The sequence below is a fragment of the Monodon monoceros genome, unplaced genomic scaffold (genome assembly GCF_005190385.1).
Source record: "Monodon monoceros isolate NGI ecotype Baffin Bay Population unplaced genomic scaffold, NGI_Narwhal_1 Super_Scaffold_7, whole genome shotgun sequence".
Classification (NCBI taxonomy): domain Eukaryota; kingdom Metazoa; phylum Chordata; class Mammalia; order Artiodactyla; family Monodontidae; genus Monodon; species Monodon monoceros.
The window spans coordinates 98587274-98608224 of record NW_021703784.1 but is presented as its reverse complement, the minus strand read 5'-3'; the positions used below and the strand labels follow the sequence as shown (position 1 = coordinate 98608224).

At 48.1% G+C, this 20951-nt stretch overlaps 2 protein-coding genes across 3 annotated transcripts in view; both read left to right on the top strand.

The window, feature by feature from the left end:
- Window positions 1–7602, top strand: part of STX5 (syntaxin 5) — a 28461-nt gene extending 20859 nt beyond the window's left edge. The window contains 1 exon segment of the mRNA XM_029207676.1: window positions 6854–7602. Coding sequence (XP_029063509.1) covers window positions 6854–7013 — 160 coding nt within the window. The 3' untranslated portion in view covers window positions 7014–7602.
- Window positions 7603–7950: 348 nt separating this feature from the next.
- NXF1 (nuclear RNA export factor 1) lies at window positions 7951–20922 on the top strand. 2 transcript variants are annotated; one of them, XM_029207674.1, is made up of 22 exons: window positions 7951–7968; window positions 9019–9187; window positions 12464–12647; window positions 12867–13026; window positions 13824–13907; window positions 14020–14124; window positions 14245–14325; window positions 14437–14506; window positions 14640–14728; window positions 14861–14968; window positions 15152–15261; window positions 17090–17126; window positions 17598–17666; window positions 17762–17817; window positions 17949–18056; window positions 18173–18231; window positions 18338–18453; window positions 18577–18619; window positions 19224–19296; window positions 19775–19957; window positions 20447–20507; window positions 20624–20922. In XM_029207674.1, the coding sequence occupies exons 2-22, from the start codon at window positions 9160–9162 to the stop codon at window positions 20660–20662; spliced, it is 1863 nt and encodes a 620-aa protein (XP_029063507.1). In that variant the 5' UTR covers window positions 7951–7968; window positions 9019–9159; the 3' UTR covers window positions 20663–20922. The 2 variants fall into 2 exon arrangements, with proteins under 2 accessions (XP_029063507.1, XP_029063508.1); XM_029207675.1 differs by lacking the exon at window positions 7951–7968 and having other exon boundaries at window positions 8796–9187.
- Window positions 20923–20951: the final 29 nt, after the last annotated feature.

Here is a 20951-nt window from a genome sequence, read left to right as displayed (position 1 = left end):
ATTTTCTCACACCATATACAAAAGTAAACTCAAAGTGTGGGAATTCCCTGGCGGTCCAGTGGTGAGGACTCTGCGCCTCCACTGCCAGGGGCCCGGGTCAGGGAACTAAGATCCCACAAGCCACACGGTGCATCAAAAAAAAAAAAAAAGTAAACTCAAAGTGGATTAAAGACCCTAAATGTGAGACCAGAAACCATAAAATTCCTAGAAGAAAACACAGGCAGAACACTCTTTGACATAAATCATAGCAATATTTTTTGCATCCATCTCCTAAAGCAAAGGAAACAAAACCAAAAATAAACAAATGGGACCAAATCAAGGTTTTGCACAGCAAAGGAAACCATCGACAAAACAAAAAGATAGCTTACCAAAATAGAAGATACTTGCAAATGATATGACTGGTGGATTAATTTAAATGTATAAACAGCTCATACAACTCAACATCAAAAAATCCGATCAAAAAATGAGTAGAGGGACTTCCCTGGAGGTCCAGTGGTTAAGACTCTGTGCTCCCAATTCAGGAGGTACAGGTTTGATCCCTGGTCAGGGAACCGGGATCCTGTAAGCCGAAGAGCACGGCCAAAAAAAAAAAAAAAAGGCAGAAGACCTGAGTAGACATTTTTCCAATGAAGACATACAGATGGCCAACAGGCACATGAAAAGATGCTCAACATTGTTAATCATTAGAGACATGCAAGTCAAAACCACGATAAGATAGCATCTCACACCTGTCAGACTGGCTATCATCAAAAAGACCACAAATAACAAATGGTGGTAAGGATATGGAGAAAAGGGAACCCTTGTGCACTGTTGGTGGGAATGTAAATTGGTGCAGCCACTGTGGGAAACAGTATGGAGTTTCCTCAAAAAAGTAAAAATATTAGAACGACCACATGGTCCAGCAGTTCCACTCCACTCCTGGGTATATATCCAAAGAAAATGGAAAACACTAATTTGAAAAGGTACATTCATCCCAGTGTTCACAGCACCACTATTTAGAATAGCCAAGATATGGAAACATCCTAGGTGCCCATCAACAGGTGAATGGATAAGGAAGATGTAGTATATGTATACAATGGAATACTGCTCAGCCATAAAAAGAATGAACTCTTGCCATTTGCAGCAACTCTTGAAACAATGAACAGGCTTGGAGTGTATTATGCTTAGTGAAATAAGTCAAAGACAAATAGTGTATAATATCACTTATATGTGGAATCTAAAAAATAAGACAAACTACTGAATATGACAAAAAAGAGACAGACTCAGATATAAAGAACAAACTAGTGGTTACCAGTGGGGAGAGTGAAGGGGGAGGGGCAACACGCGGGTGGGGGATTAAGAGGTACAGACTACTGTGTATAAAACAAGCTACCAGGATATATTGTAGAGTTCAGACAATATAGCCAATATTTTATAACTAATTGGAGTATAACTTTTAAAAATTGTGAATCACTATGTTGTACATCTAAAACATATAATATTGTAAATCAACAATACGTCAATTTAAAAAAATGGAAAGAAAAAAATGAATGAATGTAACAAAACAGAAACAAATTCACAGATATAGAGAACAAACTAGTGGTTACTGATGGGGAGAGGGAAGGGAGAGGGGCAAGATAGGGGGAGGGGTTTAAGAGAGAAAAACTGTATATAAAATAAGCTACAAGAATGTAAATATTTTACAGCACAGGGAATATAGCCAACATTTTATAATAACTTTAAATGGAGTATAATCTGTAAAAATTTTGAGGGTTTACCTGGTGGTGCAGTGGTTGAGCGTCCGCCTGCCGATGCAGGGGACACAGGTTCGTGCCCCGGTCCGGGAGGATCCCACATGCCGCGGAGCAGCTGGGCCCATGAGCCATGGCCGCTGAGCCTGTGCGTCCGGAGCCTGTGCTCCGCAACGGGAGAGGCCACAACAGTGAGAGGCCCACGTACCGCAAAAAAAAACACAGGAAAACAAACAAAAAATTTTGAGTCACCATGTTCTATACCTGAAATTACTATAGTATCTTAAATCAGCTATACCTAATTTAAAAATATATTTTCTCCTGGAAAAAAAAAAAAAAATGAAGGTTCCCGGCAGTCTACTGCACTCACATCTGTGGAATCAGAATCTCCAAGTATGAGGCCAGGGACCTGTTTTTCTTACCTTGCCCAATTCTTCAGACTACTTCCATGTTCTCAGTTCGGTAAGAAGAAAGGCCATTAGTGGAGAGAATCAAGGAGAGGAGGTGTGGGAGTTCTGAGGAATCCGCAGGTCCACACATTCCCGCCCACTTGCTCTGATGTCTTCAGGCAATGTCCAGGCCTGGATGTTCTTTATTCCCCACAGCACCTAGCAAGCAGAGTGCTTGTACTCCTGGTTGCTGATCAAGTGAAACTGCGTGAACACCTGCATTTGCATAAAGCAGGTTTCCCAACACCAGTGCATTAAGCAGCCTCACATATTTAATTGGGCGATTTAACGGTGCTGTGAAGACAGCAGTCTTGATCCTAGAACCAGGAGAATTGACTGATTCTTACCTGGTTCAACTGAGACCTAGGGAATTCAGTTGAATTGCTGAGTTAGGCCATAAACACTGGAGCTCCTCAGGCTACAATGTTTTTGTTTTTTGTTTTTTGGTTGCATTGGGTCTTTGTTGCTGTGTGCACTCTAGTTTCTGCGAGCGGGGGCTACTCTTCGTTGCGGTGCGTGGGCTTCTCATTGTGGTGGCTTCTCTTGTTGCGGAGCTGTAGGTGCGTGGCATGTAGTAGCTGTAGTAGCTGTGGCACGTGAGCTCAGTGGTTGTGGCTTGTGGGGTCTAGAGCGCAGGCTGAGTAGTTGTGGCGCATGGGCTTAGTTGCTCCGCGGCGTGTGGGATCTTCCCGGACCAGGGCTTGAGCCCGTGTCCCCTGTATTGGCAGGCGGGTTCTTAACCACTGCGCCACCAGGGAAGCCCTACAGTGTATTTTGAATATTAGAATATTATAGATTCAAAGAAACAGATTTGTATCAATAAAAGCTTTGTGTTCTTTCCCCAATGCATATGTGTGTTTTTTAAAGAATTTATTATTATTTATTTTTTTGGCTGCATTGGGTCTTTGTTGCTGCGTGCGGGCTTTCTCTAGTTGCGGCAAGCGGTGGCTACTCTTCGTTGTGGTATGCAGGCTTCTCATCGCGGTGGCTTCTCTTGCTGCGGAACATGGGCTCTAGGGGCACAGGCTCCAGTAGTTGTGGCTCACAGGCTCAGTAGTTGTGGCTCACAGGCTCTAGAGCACAGGCTCAGCAGTTGTGGCGCATGGGCTTAGTTGCTCCACAGCATATGGGATCTTCCCGGACCAGGGCTCGAACCCGTGCCCCCTGCATTGGCAGGTGGATTCTTAACCACTGTGCCACCAGGGAAGCCCCTGCATATGTATTTTAAATAGAGTTAGGGAATTCCCTGGCGGTCCAGTGGTTAGGACTCCGCACTTCCACTGCAGGGGGCATGGGTTCCGTCCCTGGACAGGGAACTAAAATCCCGCATGCCAACAAAACTGAAAGCCTTTTATTTAAAAAAAAAAAAAGTTAGAGTTATACTATGTATACAACTTTACATTCTAGTCTTCCTTGAGAAAGTGTCATAAGTATTTTTCGGTGTTAGTACTCGTTTGTTCATTGGTTTAGCAAACATTTGTCGCTGCTCCTGTGAGCTAGTCCTCCTGGATCTGGGGATAGGGAGAGAACGCAAGAGGCCGCAGACTAGTGCTGGGTGAGGAGAATGAGGTTTGTTCTGGGACAGCTGAGAGGCATGAGATGCATGGTCTTAATGCTCAGAAGAGAGGGCTAAGCTAGAGATAAGGACTTGGGAGTCAGCAGCTTCTGGGTGAAACCATGGAGGTAGATGAGACTACCCAGGGACAATGGGTAAAGTGAGAATAAGGACAGGACAGCTCCCCATGGATTCCAGGCATATGTGGTGAAGGGAAGAATATGTCCAAGAGACTGAGGAGGAAGTTTTAGGGAGATGAGAGAAAAAAGCAAAGAGATGTGAAGCTGAGGTGGAAAGAATTTTAGGGAGAAAGGGGTCGTTATTTCTTGGTGCCCCTGAGAAAGGAAGTGTGAATTAAGGATCCTCAAGCATTACTTGGATCAGGGGGCTTGGATTAATTGGATCAGTGCCAGCAATTTCAGTTGAGTGGCTCAGAAGCAATCTGGCAGTAGATTGAAACATAAAAGGGAAATAACAAAGGAGAAAAAACTTGTGGGCAATGATATGAAAAAGAAATTGAAATTTTGAAAGGATGATGTTTTTAAAATAGACCCAGATATTCTTGTGTTTGCTTCCTGCAAATGCCAGTGGATCTGGATTTGAGCACCCTCTTGAGAAACCACTGATTTAGTCCAAAGTTCTTAGTATGTAGTTTCCTGGGCCCCACCCTAGAATCTCTGAATGTGAGACCTAAGAATTTGCTTTTTTTTCTTCTGCCCACTCCTTGTGGCATGTGGGATCTTCGTTCCCCAACCAGGGATCAAACCCCGGCTCACAGCAGTGAAAACGCTGAGTCTTAACCACGGGACCGCCAGGAAATTCCCTGGCGGTCCCGTGGTTAGGACTTCACGCTTTCACTGCTGTGGGCTCAGGTTCGATCTCTGGTCGGGGAATTAAGATCCCACAAGTCACTTGGCTTGGCAGAAAAAAAAAAAAAAAGAATCTGCGTTTTTGTTTTTGATTTGCGGTACGCGGGCCTCTCAGCGTTGTGGCCTCTCCCGTTGCGGAGCACAGGCTCCGGACGCGCAGGCTCAGCGGCCATGGCTCACGGGCCCAGCCGCTCCGCGGCATGTGGGATCTTCCCGGACCGGGGCACGAACCCGTGTCCGCTGCATCGGCAGGCGGACTCTCAACCACTGCGCCACCAGGGAAGCCCGAATCTGCGTTTTTGAGACGCTCAGCAGGTGATTCTTATGTTCTTCTAAGGTAGAAAAACTGCTGATGTAGTGTTAGTCATTTTCCTTTTCCCTCCAACTTGTAAATTAAAATTTTTCTAACTATAGAAAAGTTGGGAGGATAGCATAAGGAACACCTATATTCCTTTCACCTGGATTCACCAACTGTTGACATTTTATCACATTTGCTTCCTCTCACCTTTTTTTTTTTTTCTGAATCATTTAAAAGTAGGTGCAAACATCATGACATTTTATCCCCAGATACTTCAGCAAGCATCTGCCAAAAATAGGTATTCTCCTGAGCAGCCACAGTACCATAATCAAGCCTAAGAAAATGAACAATTCTCCAACACAATCCAGTACTCAGTCCATACTCAAATTTCCCCAACTGTTCTAAAAAAAAAAGTTTTTAGCTTTTTTCCTTCAGTTTAAGATTCAGGCAACATTCATACATTTCATTTGATTGTTGTGTCTCTTTAGTCTGCCTTTTTTTGTGTGTGAGTGTGTGATACTTACTTGTTTTTGAAGAGGCCAGTGTCTCTTGTACGAGGTCCTGCATGTTTATTTGTCCACTGTTTTCCCTATGATTAAATTTAAGTTTCATGTATTTGGGAAGCCCGAGGTTATGTCTTTATTGGTGATACCAAGTTTGGCCACTTGTTCAAGGTGGTGACCATCAGACTGAATCATCTGTGGAGTGATGCTTTGGGTCCCTGTGAATTTCCAGTTCCTTAGCCCCCTGATGGTCCTTGCCTGATTCGTTTGTGAGAGTGTGTGTTGCAAAATGGTAATTTTCTAATTTGCTTATTCCTTCTACATTTATTAGCTGACATTCTTCCTTAAAGAAGTTTTCTGTCTTAAAATTACTATAGAATAATAGTAATTTCTTTCCTTGTATTAGATTTCATTCACAGACTCCCATTTAAAATCTTTTAGATGCCAGATTGCATTCATTGTTTTTCCACTTTTGTTAAGCAAAGCCATTATAATTGCCGATATGAATGAGCTTAATTGGGTATGAGATGACAAACGCATCCACACTGAGAAATGTAGTTATAGCCAAAAGCTAGGAAACCTGATAACTTTAGCCTCCCTGACATAAACAGGGAGCCGTGTACAATCCAGGCTCCTGTATTTGGACAGAGATTAGCTCGCCGTCCTCATGACCACCTTACCAGGACCTTGGGCTTGCAGCCACTGGCCCAGCCTTTCCTCTCACTTACCTATTTGATTACCAGGCTCCACCAACTTTTCTGACCTCACAGCTCCCACAGGTGCCTGCTCCCAGCGACTCCCTTTGCAAAGACCAGGGTTTATATTTGGTTTTTAGGACTCTGCATATTCAGATTAGCTGGGATATGTTTGATTTTCCTCAGCAGTGTCTCAAGAGATTGCCATTCTTCTGAGAACTTCTCTATATCCTGAGAGACATGTTCTCCTAATATAGGGCTTTTCTTATCCCTTGACTTTCTGTCCACATCATTAAGTTTTTCTTCCTTTCTCACTCAGAACCAGGGTTTCCTTACCATAATGGTCTGTGAACTTTTCCCCCTTTTTACAAATGCAATACTGTTTATTAGACAAAAATCAATAAATACCAATGAGCAAAAAAATATAACATTTTGGATCCTCTTAGTATGGGTTGGGCACTTTATATAACTCATTTAAGATTGACAACAAACTTATGATTTGTGTTATCCTCATTTTTCCTTCCTTTGCAGTTGAGGAAAATGAGACTTGAGGTTAAATGACTGGCTTAGGGGTCATAAGCTAATAAGTTGCAGAGTTGATTTTCAAACCACAGCCAAGACTTGTTTATATTACCCTTCCAGAGCTTTTTCTATATATCAATACAAATATATAAACATGCAGAAAATACACTTCAACAGCATTCTTTTTAATCCAGTGTCATTCTCTTTCCCCTCCTCCCGGCCCTATCCCCAGGATCGACGAGAATGTGCTGGGAGCCCAGCTGGATGTTGAGGCCGCCCACTCAGAGATCCTCAAGTACTTCCAGTCGGTCACCTCCAACCGGTGGCTTATGGTCAAAATCTTCCTCATCCTCATTGTGTTCTTCATCATCTTTGTGGTCTTCCTTGCCTGAACCCTCTCTACTCTGAGGCACTCCATGGGGGTTTGGAACCCTCCGGGGAGGGCAGGTGGCCAGAGCTGCCACTGAGCCTGTGCAGGATGCTTGGGAGAAGGGCCCTGCTTCCTTCGAACTGCTAAGAATGGCCACTGCCCCCAATCCCCCACTCCTTTCCTCTGGCCACCCTGTCCTCCCCTCCCCACCCTCCAGCCCATGAAACACACACGGTTCTGGATTTGGACTCTGCTGTGAAGTGGTTGGAAGGGAGCAGAGGCCAACTGGGGGGCTCATCACGCAGGTTGTCTCCAGTAGGAGATTTTTATAAACCCTCCCCAGCCTGTCGCAAAAGAAACTTTGGCAGCAAGGGGAGGTGATGTCCTTCCTCACCTTCCTGAGAGTGAGGAAAGGAAGTGAAACTGGCCCAGGGACCAACTTTCCCATCTGGGTTAGAATTTGACCTCTTCTTCCTCTCTTCACCGTGTGAGGCAGGGGGCTCTGAGACCCTCGGCTGCCTGCATAACCCCAACTTTGGCTGCAGGTGACTCTCAATCTGCCAAATGTGCTGCAGCCTGTTTTCTCCCAATTACAACAAGACTGTCAGCCTAACTAGCCATGTCGTCATTTTTGGGTGAGAGCGTCAAAAGGCCTAGGCAGCAAGTGGAGTGAGCCCACTGCCCAATATTATAACTGAAAGGGTTGGGCTGATGGCCCCAAGGGGCCAGGCTTTGGGCTCCATGCACACAGCTGCCTCCAGCAGGGGATAACCAAGTGCAGAAGCACTTAATTAGCATGGAAACTTCCCTTCAAAGCGGGGAGCAGGATCTCAGAGTGGGTCTCTGATGGGTGGCAACTTCCAGGACCATCTCCAGAAGTATTTGGACTTGTTTCATCTGCATCCTCCAACCAGCTGGTCCCACGTTTTCCTTGGGCTGGATGAAGCAGGAGTTCTGCCTGCTGCCAGGAGTGAAAGGTGAAGAGAAGTGTTTGTTCGCAGCTCCAGCTGAGGCTCGTGGTCCCCTCGAAGCCCCTCACCAAATCCAAGCTAGTCACACGAGAATGAAGTAGAGACCTGCCTGGAACACCTACCCTCCAGGGAGGTCAATATGCTTGTCAGTCCCGAGCAGGACCCACGACCACATCGTGCCGAGGTCACCGGTGTTCCCCCGTTTCACACACCCAAAGGAAGCTCAAGCTATAGTGAGGACCATCACCATCACACCGGGCTGGCCATAGCACTTTGGGGGGGGGGGGGGTTGTCTAGGAGAGTCCAGGTCTTTCCTAGGCCTGGTGTTTTAATATTTCCTCTCCCCTTGGCCTGTGTTCAGAGGGTGGTCTTGCTTGCATCTTCACTGCCCAGTTGACCCACGATGTGGGTTTAGCACAGCACATTGGTGGTGGGTGGGGCGGTCTGTGAAGACGACCAAAGCCTGACATGCAGTTTTTCTCATTTGACTCTGCAACTCTTCTTGGGGGAACGCATAGATAGGAAGCTTATTTCATAAATATTTGTTGAGTTTCTGCTACGTGCTAGGTATGGTACTGAGCCAGGTGCTGGAGAAAAAAGCCATGAATTAGTCAAGTCCCTGCTCTCTTGGAGCTTACCTTCTAGTTTTCTATTTTTATAGGCGAGGAAAGCACGGCATAGATAACGCAGATGGCAAAGGGCTGGGCTGAGCTGAGACTTAAGCCCTGGCTGGATCCCCGTAGGGGTCTATGAGCGGTCACTCCCACTCCAAGGCCCTTGGTCTCCCATTCCTCGGCAGCACTTCTTGTGGCTCCTCTTCCCTGTTCCTCTTGGAATCCTGGGCTGTAGCGTCCAGCTCTCAGCTTGATCCCCTACCTTTGTGGTGCTGGTCTAGCGGCGGACGGATGAGAGTAGGGGGCGGGGCGAACTCGCGGTAACTCTGGGCTTCGCGAGCTCGGGTCTTGGGCGGGGCGTGCAGCGCCAAGTCCCGCCCCCGGCGCGTCTGCCCGTCGGATGCGTACGCACATGTCCCAGCGGCCCCGCCTATTATTGTAGGACGTCGGCTGTCTGTGACGAGCTCACCCCCATAAAAGCGGTGGCACCCAGCGCAGGAGCACTTCGCCTTGGAGCGCCTTGGCGTTCGGACGTTGGGCTGGGTTGCGGCCCGCGACAGAGCCCTCCCTTTCTCGGTGTGCCATGGCGGACGAGGGGAAGTCGTACAACGGTCAGTGCCGGCCCTTGGGTTGGGGAGCGGGACGATCTGGGCTCAGCTGGGCAGCGCCGGCCTAGGCCGCAGCGCCGGGGCGTGAGGCCGCGAGGGGCCCGGCGTCCGCGGGGAGCGGCGGTGCGCGGCGCCGGCCCGGGGCGAGGCAGCCCGGGGGTTTGGCTGAACTTGAGGGTGGGTGCCCGACTTGTTAATTCCGGAATCCTGGCGTTGCGAGCACCTGCGGCTCGAAGCCGGTGGCTCGGCAGCGTGGTGATGAGATTCCTTTGAGCTTTGTGGGTGGTTGATACCTGTCAGTTCAATTTGGCTGCCAGACTCTTTAATGTGAGTCGGTGCCCTGCTCTTGGGCCGCCGGTGCCCTATTTTCTACCGCGCGTCCAGTCGGTCTTGCCCCCTTCCCCTCCCCCCCACCCGCCGCGGCTTTGGCTTAATATTTTAGACCTACACACTAACTCGATGTTCTAGTCCGAACACTACACTGGGTTTTAGTCCAGAGTACTGGTTAAGAGCACACGACAGCCGAGGTTTCAGTCCTGAGTTGGCTATGCCAATCTTGAGTGAGTTAAACAGTCAGGCCTGATTTTCCACCCCTTTAATAAGTATAGAAACAGTACCTACCTCCTGAGTTTGTCTCCGTGTGTGCGTTAAAACGAGATGGTTCGTGTCAAGTGCCTGGAGCATAGTGCCTGGCATTGGAGAAAGCTCTCAATGAACGTTAGCTGCGCTTTCTATTCATTTATTATTTTTTCCCTAGGGTCACTTCTTGAGGTTCATTGTTTGCAGAGCATTACACATTAGACAGACCTTTTTGGGGAATCATGCGTCTTTTTTAAGAGGCCATTCCTACCCACCAGGGTTCCGAGGATCATATCCCTGGAGAACATTTGAGGACCCTTGGTGAAACACCCTAGCTGCCACTAGAACCTGAATTTAGGAGTTGTCTCCTGAGTTAAGAGGCATTTCTGACCAAGGAAACAAAGAGCTCACTCCCTAAACTTCAGAGTGGCAGTTTGAGAATAAGGCTTTCAAAAGAAGCTCTTAAATTGGTCATATTTGTAACTGATGTTTGTACTGTATAGGCAAAAGAGGTATTGTTTACTGAAAGCTAATGTAATCATTGTGATTGGTTTTCTGAGATGTGAGAGAGGTCACCTTGGGATTAAGTAGATTTGGGTGGGCTGACAGAAAGCTGATTTCAGGTGACTTTCAGGGAGTCTGAGTTGTGTCCAGTTACACTTGGGTCACTCACGTCCACATTCACTTCAGAGTGGCAGTTTAAGAACAAGAATTTTATTTATTTAGTTTTTTTTAGTAAGGTTGATTTACAGTATTATGTTAGTTTCAGGTGTATGACATAGTGATTCAGTATTTGATAAATTCGATTCCTTTAAAAGTTATTACAAAGTAATGGTTGTCACTGCCCATGCTGTACAATGTATCCTTGTTGCTTATCCATTGTATATTTAGTAGTTTGTATCTCTTAATCCCATAACCTTATCTTGCCCCTCCCCACTTCCGTCTCCCCAGTGGTAACCACTAGTTTGTTATCTGTATCTGTGAGACTGTTTCTGTTTTGCTGAATATATTTATTTTTTAGATTCCACATGTAGGTGCTATCATACAATAATTGTCTTTTTCTGTCCGACTTATTTCACTAAGCATAATACCCTCCAAGTCCATTCATGGTGTTGCAGTGGCAAGGTTTCATTCTTTTTTATGACTGAGTAGTATTCTGTTGTGTATATATGTAGCCCATCTTCTTTATCCATTAGTCTCTTGATGGACACACGGGTTGCTTCCATATCTTGGCCACTGTAAATAGTGCTGCTATGAACTTTGGGGTGCGTGTATCTTTATTTTTCCCCCCTGAACACAAGTGAAGCTCATATGGTATATAACACAGGGAACTCTACTCAGTGCTCTGTGGTTACCTAAATGGGAAGGAAATCCAAAAAAGAGGGGATATATGTATACATATAGCTGATTCACTTTGCTGTACAGTAGAAACTAACACAACATTGTAAAGCAATTAAACTCCAATAAAAATTTAAAGATTTAAAAAAAAAACAAGTGAAACTTATGTTTTCTTCCCTTTTTCTTAGTTTTGATGTTTTCCTTTTTTTTTAATTTTTATTTTACATTAGCATATAGTTGATTTACAATGTTGTGTTAGTTTCAGGCGTACAGCAAAGTGATTTAGTTATACGTATATCTATTTTCCAGATTCTTTTCCCATATAGGTTATTTCAGAGTTTTGAGTAGAGTTTCCTGTGCTCTATGGTAGGTCCTTGTTGATTATCTGTTTTATGTATAGTAGTGTGTATATGTTAATCCCAACCTCTTAATTTATGCATGTATCTTTTTGAGTTAGTATTTTTTGTTTTTTCCAGATATATAACCAGGAGTGGAATTGCTGGATCATATTGTAGCTCTATTTTTATTTTTTTGAAGAGAGAACAAGACTTAAAAGAAGCCCTTAGATTGGTCATATTTGTAACTGATGTCTGTGCTATATAGGCAAAAGAAGTATTGTTTACTGAGAGCTGATGTAATTATTGTGATTGGCTTTCCAAGATGTGAGAGGTCACTGATCAAATTTTCAGTGAGGGTAGACTTAGGGAATGAACTTATGGTTACTAGGGGGAAGGGTGGGGGGGGCAGGGATAGTTAGGGAGTTTGGGATTGACGTGTACACACTGCTCTATTTAAAATGGATAACCAACAAGGACATACTGTATAGCACAGGGAACTCTGCTCAGTATTCTCTAACAACCTAATTGGGAAAAAAATTTGAAAAGGAATAGATAACATTTATATGTATAACTGAATTACCTTGTTGTGCACCTGAAACTAACACAACGTTGTTAATCAGCTATGCTCCAACATAAAATTAAAAGTTAAAAAAAATTCTGAGTGGGATTAAGTAGATTTGGGAGGCTGAGAAAAGCAGACTTCAGGTGACTTTCAGGGGCTCTGAGTTGTATCCAGTTAAACTTGGGACACTCGCACTTCCACATTCTGCTTCTTTCTATAGTTCCAGTTTCTGCTTCATTTTTCTAAAGACTTTACGCAGTTTTCCAATCATTTTCCCCTGTTGCTGCCATCCCACGGAGAGGGTTCTTTCCCTGGACAGGCAGAAGAGCTTGCACGGAGGTGGTCTCTGTAGTGAGTGTGTATCTCATCTGATAGTGCCGGGTGCCGGATGCTGTGGTTGCCAGGCAAGGTAGCTGAACCAGTGATGTATTTTCTCATTTAAAATTCTGTTCCCAACCCCAGAGCACGATGATCGAGTTGGTTTCCCTCAAAGAAGAAAGAAAGGCCGGGGCCCCTTCCGGTGGAAGTGTGGCGAGGGGAACCGGAGGTCTGGAAGAGGAGGTTTCGTTGTTCGGTCTTCCCGCCTTGAGGAAAATGACAGAGATGTGGCAATGAGCGATGCCCAGGATGTTTCCCGAGTACGATAGTAAGTAACCAGTTGATCTGGTTTGAATTTATCGACCCCCTCATTTATGTAGCCCTCTTACTGTCCATGTCATTTCTCTTCCTGCCTGGAAGAGAGAGAAATGCCAGGACCTGCTTAATGGTAGAGCAGTCTTAGTTGTGGTCCTGGTAACAGTGCAGGAAAGTCTTTGAGAAGACATTCCTGACCTTTCTGAGTGTTTTATTCTCTCCCTCCCCACAGCAACCCCTATGCTGCACGACCCAACCGTAGGGGTGATAATTGGCACGAGCGGTCCCGAATTCACGTTACTGTGCCTCTGCGGAGAGATAGAGCTCCTCCCGAGAGGGGCGGGGCTGGCCCCAGCCAGGACGGGGCCTCAAAGAACTGGTTTAAGATTACAGTGAGTATCTTGGAAAGTACGTGGTGCAGGGGAGCTACAGGGGCTGGGCTCAGAGTTAAGGTGTTCACTTTTCCCATTAAAAAATCAGTGTTCTCAGCTGGTAACTCCACAGTCAGGCAACCATTCCTTCTCCTGAGAGTCCATATCTTAGGACACCTAAGAGCAGGTTCAGAAAAGGAGAAGGGGACAGGTAGGATGGGGAGGCCACCTAAAGGGAAATGTGGCAACTGCGGTTGGGAGGTGGAATAACGCCTCCACATGTCTCCATCTGACTCAAGCTGAGTGTGGAGCTGGGGGTCCCTTGAGTCCTCTCAGGGGCAGGCAGGTTATGAATGATGTCTTGGAACTTTTAGAATCAAACAATTTGAATCTTTTGAGGAATAATAAGTATAAATGGACAGAAAGGAGGTTAAGGAGTTCGTGTTTGGCTTGAGTAGAAACCCTTTTTTTTGGCCACACCGCACAGCTTGTGGGATCTTCTTAGTTCCCCCACCAGGGATTGAACCCGGACCACCAGGGAGTTCCCAGAAAACCTTTTTTTTTTTTTTAATATTTATTTGGCCGCACCGGGTCTTAGATGTGGCATGTGGGATCTAGTTCCCTGACCAGGGATCGAACCTGGGCCCCCAGCATTGGGAGCGAGGAGTCTTAACCACTGGACCGCCAGGGAAGTCCCCCCAGAAGACCTTTAACTGACCGTTTCTTCAGAGCTTGGCAGATGATACGAAAGGAGGACTAGAGTGGGTCTGCTGTTCAGTATTAGTTATGTGTTGTTCTCTTCTCTTTCTCTCATCTAGATTCCTTATGGCAGGAAATATGACAAGTCATGGCTCCTGAGCATGATTCAGAGCAAGTGCAGCATCCCTTTCACTCCCATTGAGGTAAGAGAAGGCCCAAGTGTGTGGCTGGGGACCAAGGAGCAGGTGGAGGTACCATCTGCACGGGGGTGCTCTGGGCTCCCAAGTCCAATGCTGTTGTTTTCTCTTCTTGCAGTTTCACTATGAAAACACACGGGCCCTGTTTTTTGTTGAGGATGCCAGTACTGCCTCTGCACTGAAGGCTGTCAACTATAAGATTTTAGATCGGGAGAACCGCAGGGTGTGTGTGAAGGGCTTGGCTTGGTGGGGGTGGGGATTGGTGCTCAGGGCACGGGCTGGTCTTGGTCCTGGGGCTTAGGCCTCCCTGGAGTTCACCGCGCCGTGCGTGTCTCCCCTGCAGATATCTATCATCATCAACTCCTCTCTTCCACCCCACACTGTGCAGAACGAGCTGAAGCCAGAGCAAGCAGAGCAGCTAAAGGTGAGGCAGCCACAGGGGTGGGCGCTTCCACCCGCGTCCTGCCACTTCCCACCCTCCCCCATGCCCACACGCGACGCCAGTGACCGCTGAATCCTTTGTATTCCTCTGTAGCTGGTCATGAGCAAACGATACGATGGCTCCCAGCAAGCACTTGACCTCAAGGGCCTCCGCTCAGACCCAGGTACGGTTGATAGCGGTAATTCTCAGATGGGTGGCGGCAGAGGGGGATCTGTCAGGCAGGGAACATTTGAGGCTGGTTTGGTGGGAACGCTGGCCTGGGTGAGCCCTCTCAGACTTCCCTTTCCTTCCTGAAGATTTGGTGGCCCAGAACATTGATGTTGTCCTGAATCGTAGAAGCTGTATGGCAGCCACCCTGCGAATCATTGAAGAGAACATCCCTGAGGTGAGGCCTTTGTCCCACTGGGTGGGAGGAAGCAGGGTGGGATAGATAGATAGATAGGATGGGGTTGGGAGGCAGGTTTGTTTCAGATTCCCTTGCTGCTGGTGCTTCCTCTAAATTCTTCTCTCCCCACAGCTGTTGTCCTTAAACTTGAGCAATAACAAGCTGTACAGGCTGGATGACTTGTCCAGCATTGTGCAGAAAGCACCCAATCTAAAGATCCTCGATCTTTCTGGAAATGAGGTGAGATTGAGAGCCTGTTTGTGTTTTGGATGGGGTGGGCAGAGGGTGGAGAGAGCTTGCCTGGTGGCAGCAAGAGGCGAGGGAGGGCATTTAAGGGATGAGGTGGGGCTTGGGGGTGGGAGGAATCTAGCTGGCTCCCTTTACCAGCGTGTCTTTCCCACCTTTTCTCCCCATCCTTTGCAGCTAAAGTCTGAGCGGGAGTTGGACAAGATAAAAGGGCTGAAGCTAGAAGAGCTGTGGCTTGACAGAAACACCCTGTGTGATACCTTTCGAGACCAGTCCACCTACATCAGGTCAGTTTTAACCTCTGTCTCCCCTCCTGGGAACCTTCACCCCCTAGGAGGCTGAGCTGATGCACCCTGACCAGTGCCCGTCTGCAGATGTGCAGCCCTGAGCTGGAACCACCCGTCCTTGGGGAGGATCATGTGCTCTTCCCTTTTGTCCATCCGTGACACCCAGCTTTGCCCCAGGCCTCCTTTCCTTTCTTCTCACCTGTCTGCCTGTTTGCTGGTTCTATGGCTTTTCTCCTTCCTTCCTGAACACAGGGTTTTCTACACTCCCCCTACCCTGTTGTTCCAAGAAGAGCATCTCCCTTTTTTACCATGGCTAGGGGGCATATCTTGTATATTATGCCCCATACATGGAGTTGCTTTGAGCCAAGAGCCTGGTATCCCTGGGCAGAGAAAGCCCTCCCTCCCTGGAACTTCCTGCTGATGGAAGTCCTTCCTTCCTCTGTCCTGCAACGGCCCCTCTTGCCCTTTTGCCAAGAGGCGCTCTCTTCTCACAATCTCCTTGCCCAAGGCTGTTGCCTGGGCTTTCCTGCCCACACTGAGGTTGAGGCCTCCTGGTGGCTGGTGCCATGCAATCGGTCTCTCTTGCCCAGTGCCGTAAGCTGGGCCCTCCCTGGAGGAGAAACCTGGGTTCCCGAAGACATGTGACCAGAGCCGGGGCCCCGCCAGTAGGCGAGGGAATCCCAGGGCAGGTGCTGGGCGTGGAGGCCACGGGGGCATAGGCTACCAAGGTGACAGAGAACTGACCTTCTCTGGGGGCGCTGCACCTCGCTCACTCGCACACCTCACATCTCCCTGCTTGGCCCTGGAGGATGGCTGGTTAGCCAGAGACGGGTAAGATTCCTCAGGGAAGGAACAACCTAAGACAGGCACAGTCGCAGAGGGGCCATCAGGAGAGAACTTGGGGGCCAACAGAGGTGGGGCACAGACCCTCACCCCCCCAACTTTGCAGGGGCCTGAACCCTCACCACTTCTGAGGGAGGTCTCCTGTCCCCATGGCTGCTTCGCTTCCCACGCCCAGCTCAGATCGGAACCCAGGTAGCAGACAGAGACCTGGCCAGTAGCAGCTGCCCTCCCGCCACAGCAAGGCTTTGTTTCCCATTTCCTCCTTGGATCACAGGGAAGAGGGAGCTGAAAGAAAGGGCTGTGTCAGGTGCCTTCTTCCCTTTGTTCTCCCTCTTCTTTCTAAATGACTCTTTGCCGTGTAGTGCTTTCGCTTTTCCTTTGCTTTCTCTTTCCTCTTTCTCTCTCCTCGCCAGTATCGGCCCCGTCTCCTTGGCTCCTTCCTCTCCTGCCTTTTCTCTCTCTTCTCCGTTTCGTCCCCTCGCTGCTTGCTTGGCCTCATCTCCTCCTGAGCCCGCCTTGCTCATCTCCCTGCCCCAACACCCTGTACCATTTCTGCGGTGTGTTCTGGTCTTGGCCGTGGCCAGACCTGGCAGAAGTGATGGATACCTGTTGAGGCAGTGGAGCCCCTGGGCTCCCACCCCATTCCCTCCTCCCGGGGGCTGCACAGGTGAGTAGGTGGAAGGTAAGGGGGGCAGGGAGGGAAAGGAGGCCCTGGCTTAAAGCCTGGGCCGGGAGTGCTGCTTCTGTGGCGGCGTGCTCAGAGTCACTCAGAGAAGAGAGGGTCGTCCTCCGAGGCAGTCATTTCTGGGTGCCCAGGAGAGGTGGGGAGTTGGGGCCGTTTTTCCTGGAGCTCAGAGGCTGGGAAAGAGTGAGGACAAGAGGATGGGATGGGCTGTCCCTCGGGCATTGGTATATTCACCCCTAGAGCAGCCCAGGAGGCACGGTGGCTCTGAAACATCACTCATTTCTGTCCCATTCTTGACAGCGCCGTTCGAGAGCGATTTCCCAAATTATTACGCCTGGTAAGTACCTAACTTTTTTCATTCTCTTCTGAGGAGCATAGCATCTCGCACCCTCAAAGTCTTGCCTAACGTGTTTGTATGATCACTGATTTGGGGACATGGAGCCCTTTGAGAATCTGACAAAGTCTCTAATCCTTTTTTTTTTTTTTTTTTTTCCCTGGTTGGGGGGTGGGGGGAATCAAGCCATTTTATTGAGGACCTTTGAGGGAGGGTTGAAGGGCCGGTAGAACAATGAGATCTGACATCCTTCTCCCAGCTGGGATCCCCCCAGCTTCACAGTCGCTGAAAATATAATCATTCTTCCCAGAAAAACACCTGTAGACAAAAGTTGCATCTATCAGGATTCATGGACCCTTGCCATGTCTCTTTTACACTTGACCTGTGACCCCTCACTCTTAGTTCTCCCATCTGAGTGCTCATCCAGCCTTTTCTGTCTGGTTTATATCGTCGGCTGTCACTTTCTTTCTGCAGGACGGCCATGAGTTACCCCCACCGATTGCCTTTGACATTGAAGCCCCCACAGTGTTACCTCCCTGCAAGGTGAGTGGAGGGGGCCGCGGCTGGGGGCACAGAGTTAGCGCTCACGTTGGGAGGAGAGTCCTGGTTGCGTGGTCCTAGTATCTGTTTGATTCCAGGGAAGCTACTTTGGAACAGAGACCCTGAAGAATCTGGTGCTGCACTTCTTGCAGCAGTGAGTATCTCAGGTCACCTGAGGCTGCGGAGCGGTGGGCTGGCCCCAGCACAGCTCGCTCTCGGGAGCTGTCGGTCCCTGTGCGGCCCCAGATTGTGGAGCTCAGGCTTTCCCTTTTGTTTTCCTCGTAGGTACTATGCTATATATGACTCTGGAGACCGGCAGCAGCTCCTGGATGCCTACCACGATGGGGCCTGCTGCTCTCTGAGTATTCCTTTCACCCCCCAGAACCCTGCCCGGTGAGTGTCACATCCCAGAACCTGCCCAGGACCAGAGTTTCTCGGCAAATACAGGCCAGCACGTGCGCATGCACGCCGTTCTGACCACTGCCTCCTTTTTCTCCTGTTCCCCCCAGAAGCAACTTAGCTGAGTACTTCAAGGATAGTAGGAATGTGAAGAAGCTTAAAGACCCTAGTAAGTGTGTGATGTGAGCAGAACAGGTTGGGAGAAGGGGATGGGAAGGGGCTGAGTGTGGGCTGAGTGTGGCAGCTGCTCACCTTGGTTTCCCCTCCTCCCACAGCCCTGCGGTTCCGGCTGCTAAAGCACACACGTCTCAACGTTGTGGCCTTCCTCAATGAGTTGCCCAAAACTCAGCATGACGTCAGTTCCTTCGTGGTAGACATAAGCGCCCAGACAGTGAGCACCTATGTCTTCCTTGGCAGAAGGGCGGAATTGGGGAAGGGGCGGCTAAGAGGCAGGGAGGACTCAGGCTCTGGCTGGGAGCCTACGTGGTACCTGATGCTGCTGCTTCTCTTTCAGAGCACGTTGCTGTGTTTTTCTGTCAATGGGGTCTTCAAAGAAGGTGAGGGTCTTTGGAGTGCCGAGTTTGCAGAGTGGTCCCTTTCCCAGCTAGTCGTTCTTAGCACTCTTAGCTTCCCAGCTACCTTCTCTTCTCTCTTCTTCCTTGACCTCCTTCTCTCATTCTGCCCCCCAAGCCTACCCTCTCCACCTGTCTTTTCCTGTCTGGGATATGGGAAAAGCCTGAGGATTAGAAGGGCACAGACTTTGGAGTCAGGCAGGTCTGAGCTTCCATCCCAACTTTGGTCCTCTGTGTCTGTGGGCAATTTACATTACCTCTGCGCCCGAGTCTTTATTTGTGAAAGGAAGGGGGTTAGTAATAGCCATCTCACAGTGTTGTGGTGAGTAAGTGAAGTGATGTACAAGATGCTTGACACCGGGCCTGGCACACACACACTCCACTAGTGGGATAACAATGTTGTTGTTATTACTGTCCTCCCTGACCTCTGATACTCCTCCCCACTGTGCTCCCCTGTGCACACATAATCATCCCTGTCTGGCCCACTTAGGGTTCTTTGTATCAAATAAGACCATGATTTTTGAGAAGCTGTTTGAAAACATAAAACATGAGTGACTCTGACAGGTTGTCACCATTGTTATCATTGCAGTGGATGGAAAATCTCGGGACTCTTTGCGAGCCTTTACCCGGACATTCATCGCTGTTCCTGCCAGCAATTCAGGGTGAGTGTTGGACTTACCGTATGGGGTCCCAGTCCCAATCCATGGCCACCACTGTGAAGATTGGGGAGGGTGGAGTCGGTCCTCTGGGTATCTTCAGACATTCAGAAAGGCAGGGGGGTGATCAGAGGAGGGTCACATAGTGGTGACGAGCTTGGCTCTGGAGTCCAGCTGTCTGGGGTTTTCACCCTGGCTCCACCACTTCTAGCTTAGGGCAAGTTTCCTCATTTGAAAAGTGGTTTAACAATATTCACTTCCTAAGTCTGTTGTGAAGATAAATGAGGGTTGGGGGAGAATGTATAACTCTAGTGTGTTTGGTAGATAATCCCATACAGGGAGTCCATGGGAAAGGGAGGAAATGATAAAGGGACCTCGTGGGTATTGAAAGGATCTGAGTGTCACGTGAGAATAGGAATGATGTTGGGAGGATGAGGTTATCTGTCTGTCTGTCCAGCTGTCTCAGGTGCTTTTTGTCCCCAAGGTTGTGCATCGTAAACGATGAGCTGTTTGTGCGGAATGCCAGTCCTGATGAGATCCAAAGAGCCTTTGCCATGCCTGCACCCACACCTTCTTCCAGCCCAGTGCCCACCCTCTCCCCAGAGCAGCAGGAAATGATTCAGGCATTCTCTACCCAGTCTGGCATGAACCTTGAGTGGTCCCAGAAGTGAGTACTGGACATGTGTAGGAATAAGGGTGAACTGGGGTAGGGCTGCTGGTGAATAATGAGTGCCCCTAAAATTTTTAAAGCCAGAACTTTTTTTATTACTTAAAGAAAAAAAAAAGATGGTCCATAAAAAAATTTTCTCTATGCATACATTAGCATAACATTTAAAGTCAAAATGAAGTCCCTCTTTTATACTGTTCTGCAACATACTTTACTTATCCCATGAACATCTTTCCCTATTAGTATAGAACTCACCTTAGTCTCATTTCTGTTAGCTATTTAATAGAAATAGATAGCTATTTAATATTTCTTTGTATTCGAAAGACCATTGATAGATGGATTTTTACCAACTTTTCATTTGTATAGAGTGCAAGAATGTATGTAATTGTTGGTGAGTGTTTCCATAGAATGGACGTTGAAGTGGCATTTAGAGATCAGGGTGACTGCGTCTTGGTTCTAATGGAGGTGCCTGTTCTTGCCCTGCTCCAGGTGCCTTCAGGACAACAACTGGGACTACACCAGATCTGCCCAGGCCTTTACTCATCTCAAGGTAAGATTTGGGAATAGGTGGCTAAAAGAGATTTCCAGGCCTTCAAGAGGGTCACGTAGGCTTGGGACGCGGGCATGGGCCACCTGGCTCTACTGACCTTTTATTTTTTCTCTAAGGCCAAGGGCGAGATCCCAGAAGTGGCATTCATGAAGTAATCCATAGTCATGCCCGAGAAGATCCCTGTAAATAGCCCTTGTCTGTCCTGATGTCACCTCTCCGGCCCCAGTGACTGTGACTGCTGGATCCCTCTCCTTACCTGCCTTCTTGAAGACTTCGGGAAGATTGAGCCTCCCTGGTGCCAGGAAGCCAAAGCTTACTTTGTAGAACTGACACTAAACTACCCGAAGGACTTAGGTGCTTTGTGTACTTAACCCCAGGATCCTCCCTACTTTTTAAGATAAAGAGTGATACTGTATTTTTGTGTCCAGTGTGCTGGGTTATTTT

Excerpts from the sequence above, each read along its gene's own strand:
- NXF1 (XM_029207674.1), top strand. The coding sequence starts at position 9,160 with ATGGCGGACGAGGGGAAGTCGTACAACG. Across the intron at positions 9,188-12,463 it reads CGAGGGGAAGTCGTACAACG|AGCACGATGATCGAGTTGGT; the intron begins GTCAGTGCCGGC and ends TCCCAACCCCAG. Across the intron at positions 14,969-15,151 it reads TCGATCTTTCTGGAAATGAG|CTAAAGTCTGAGCGGGAGTT; the intron begins GTGAGATTGAGA and ends CATCCTTTGCAG.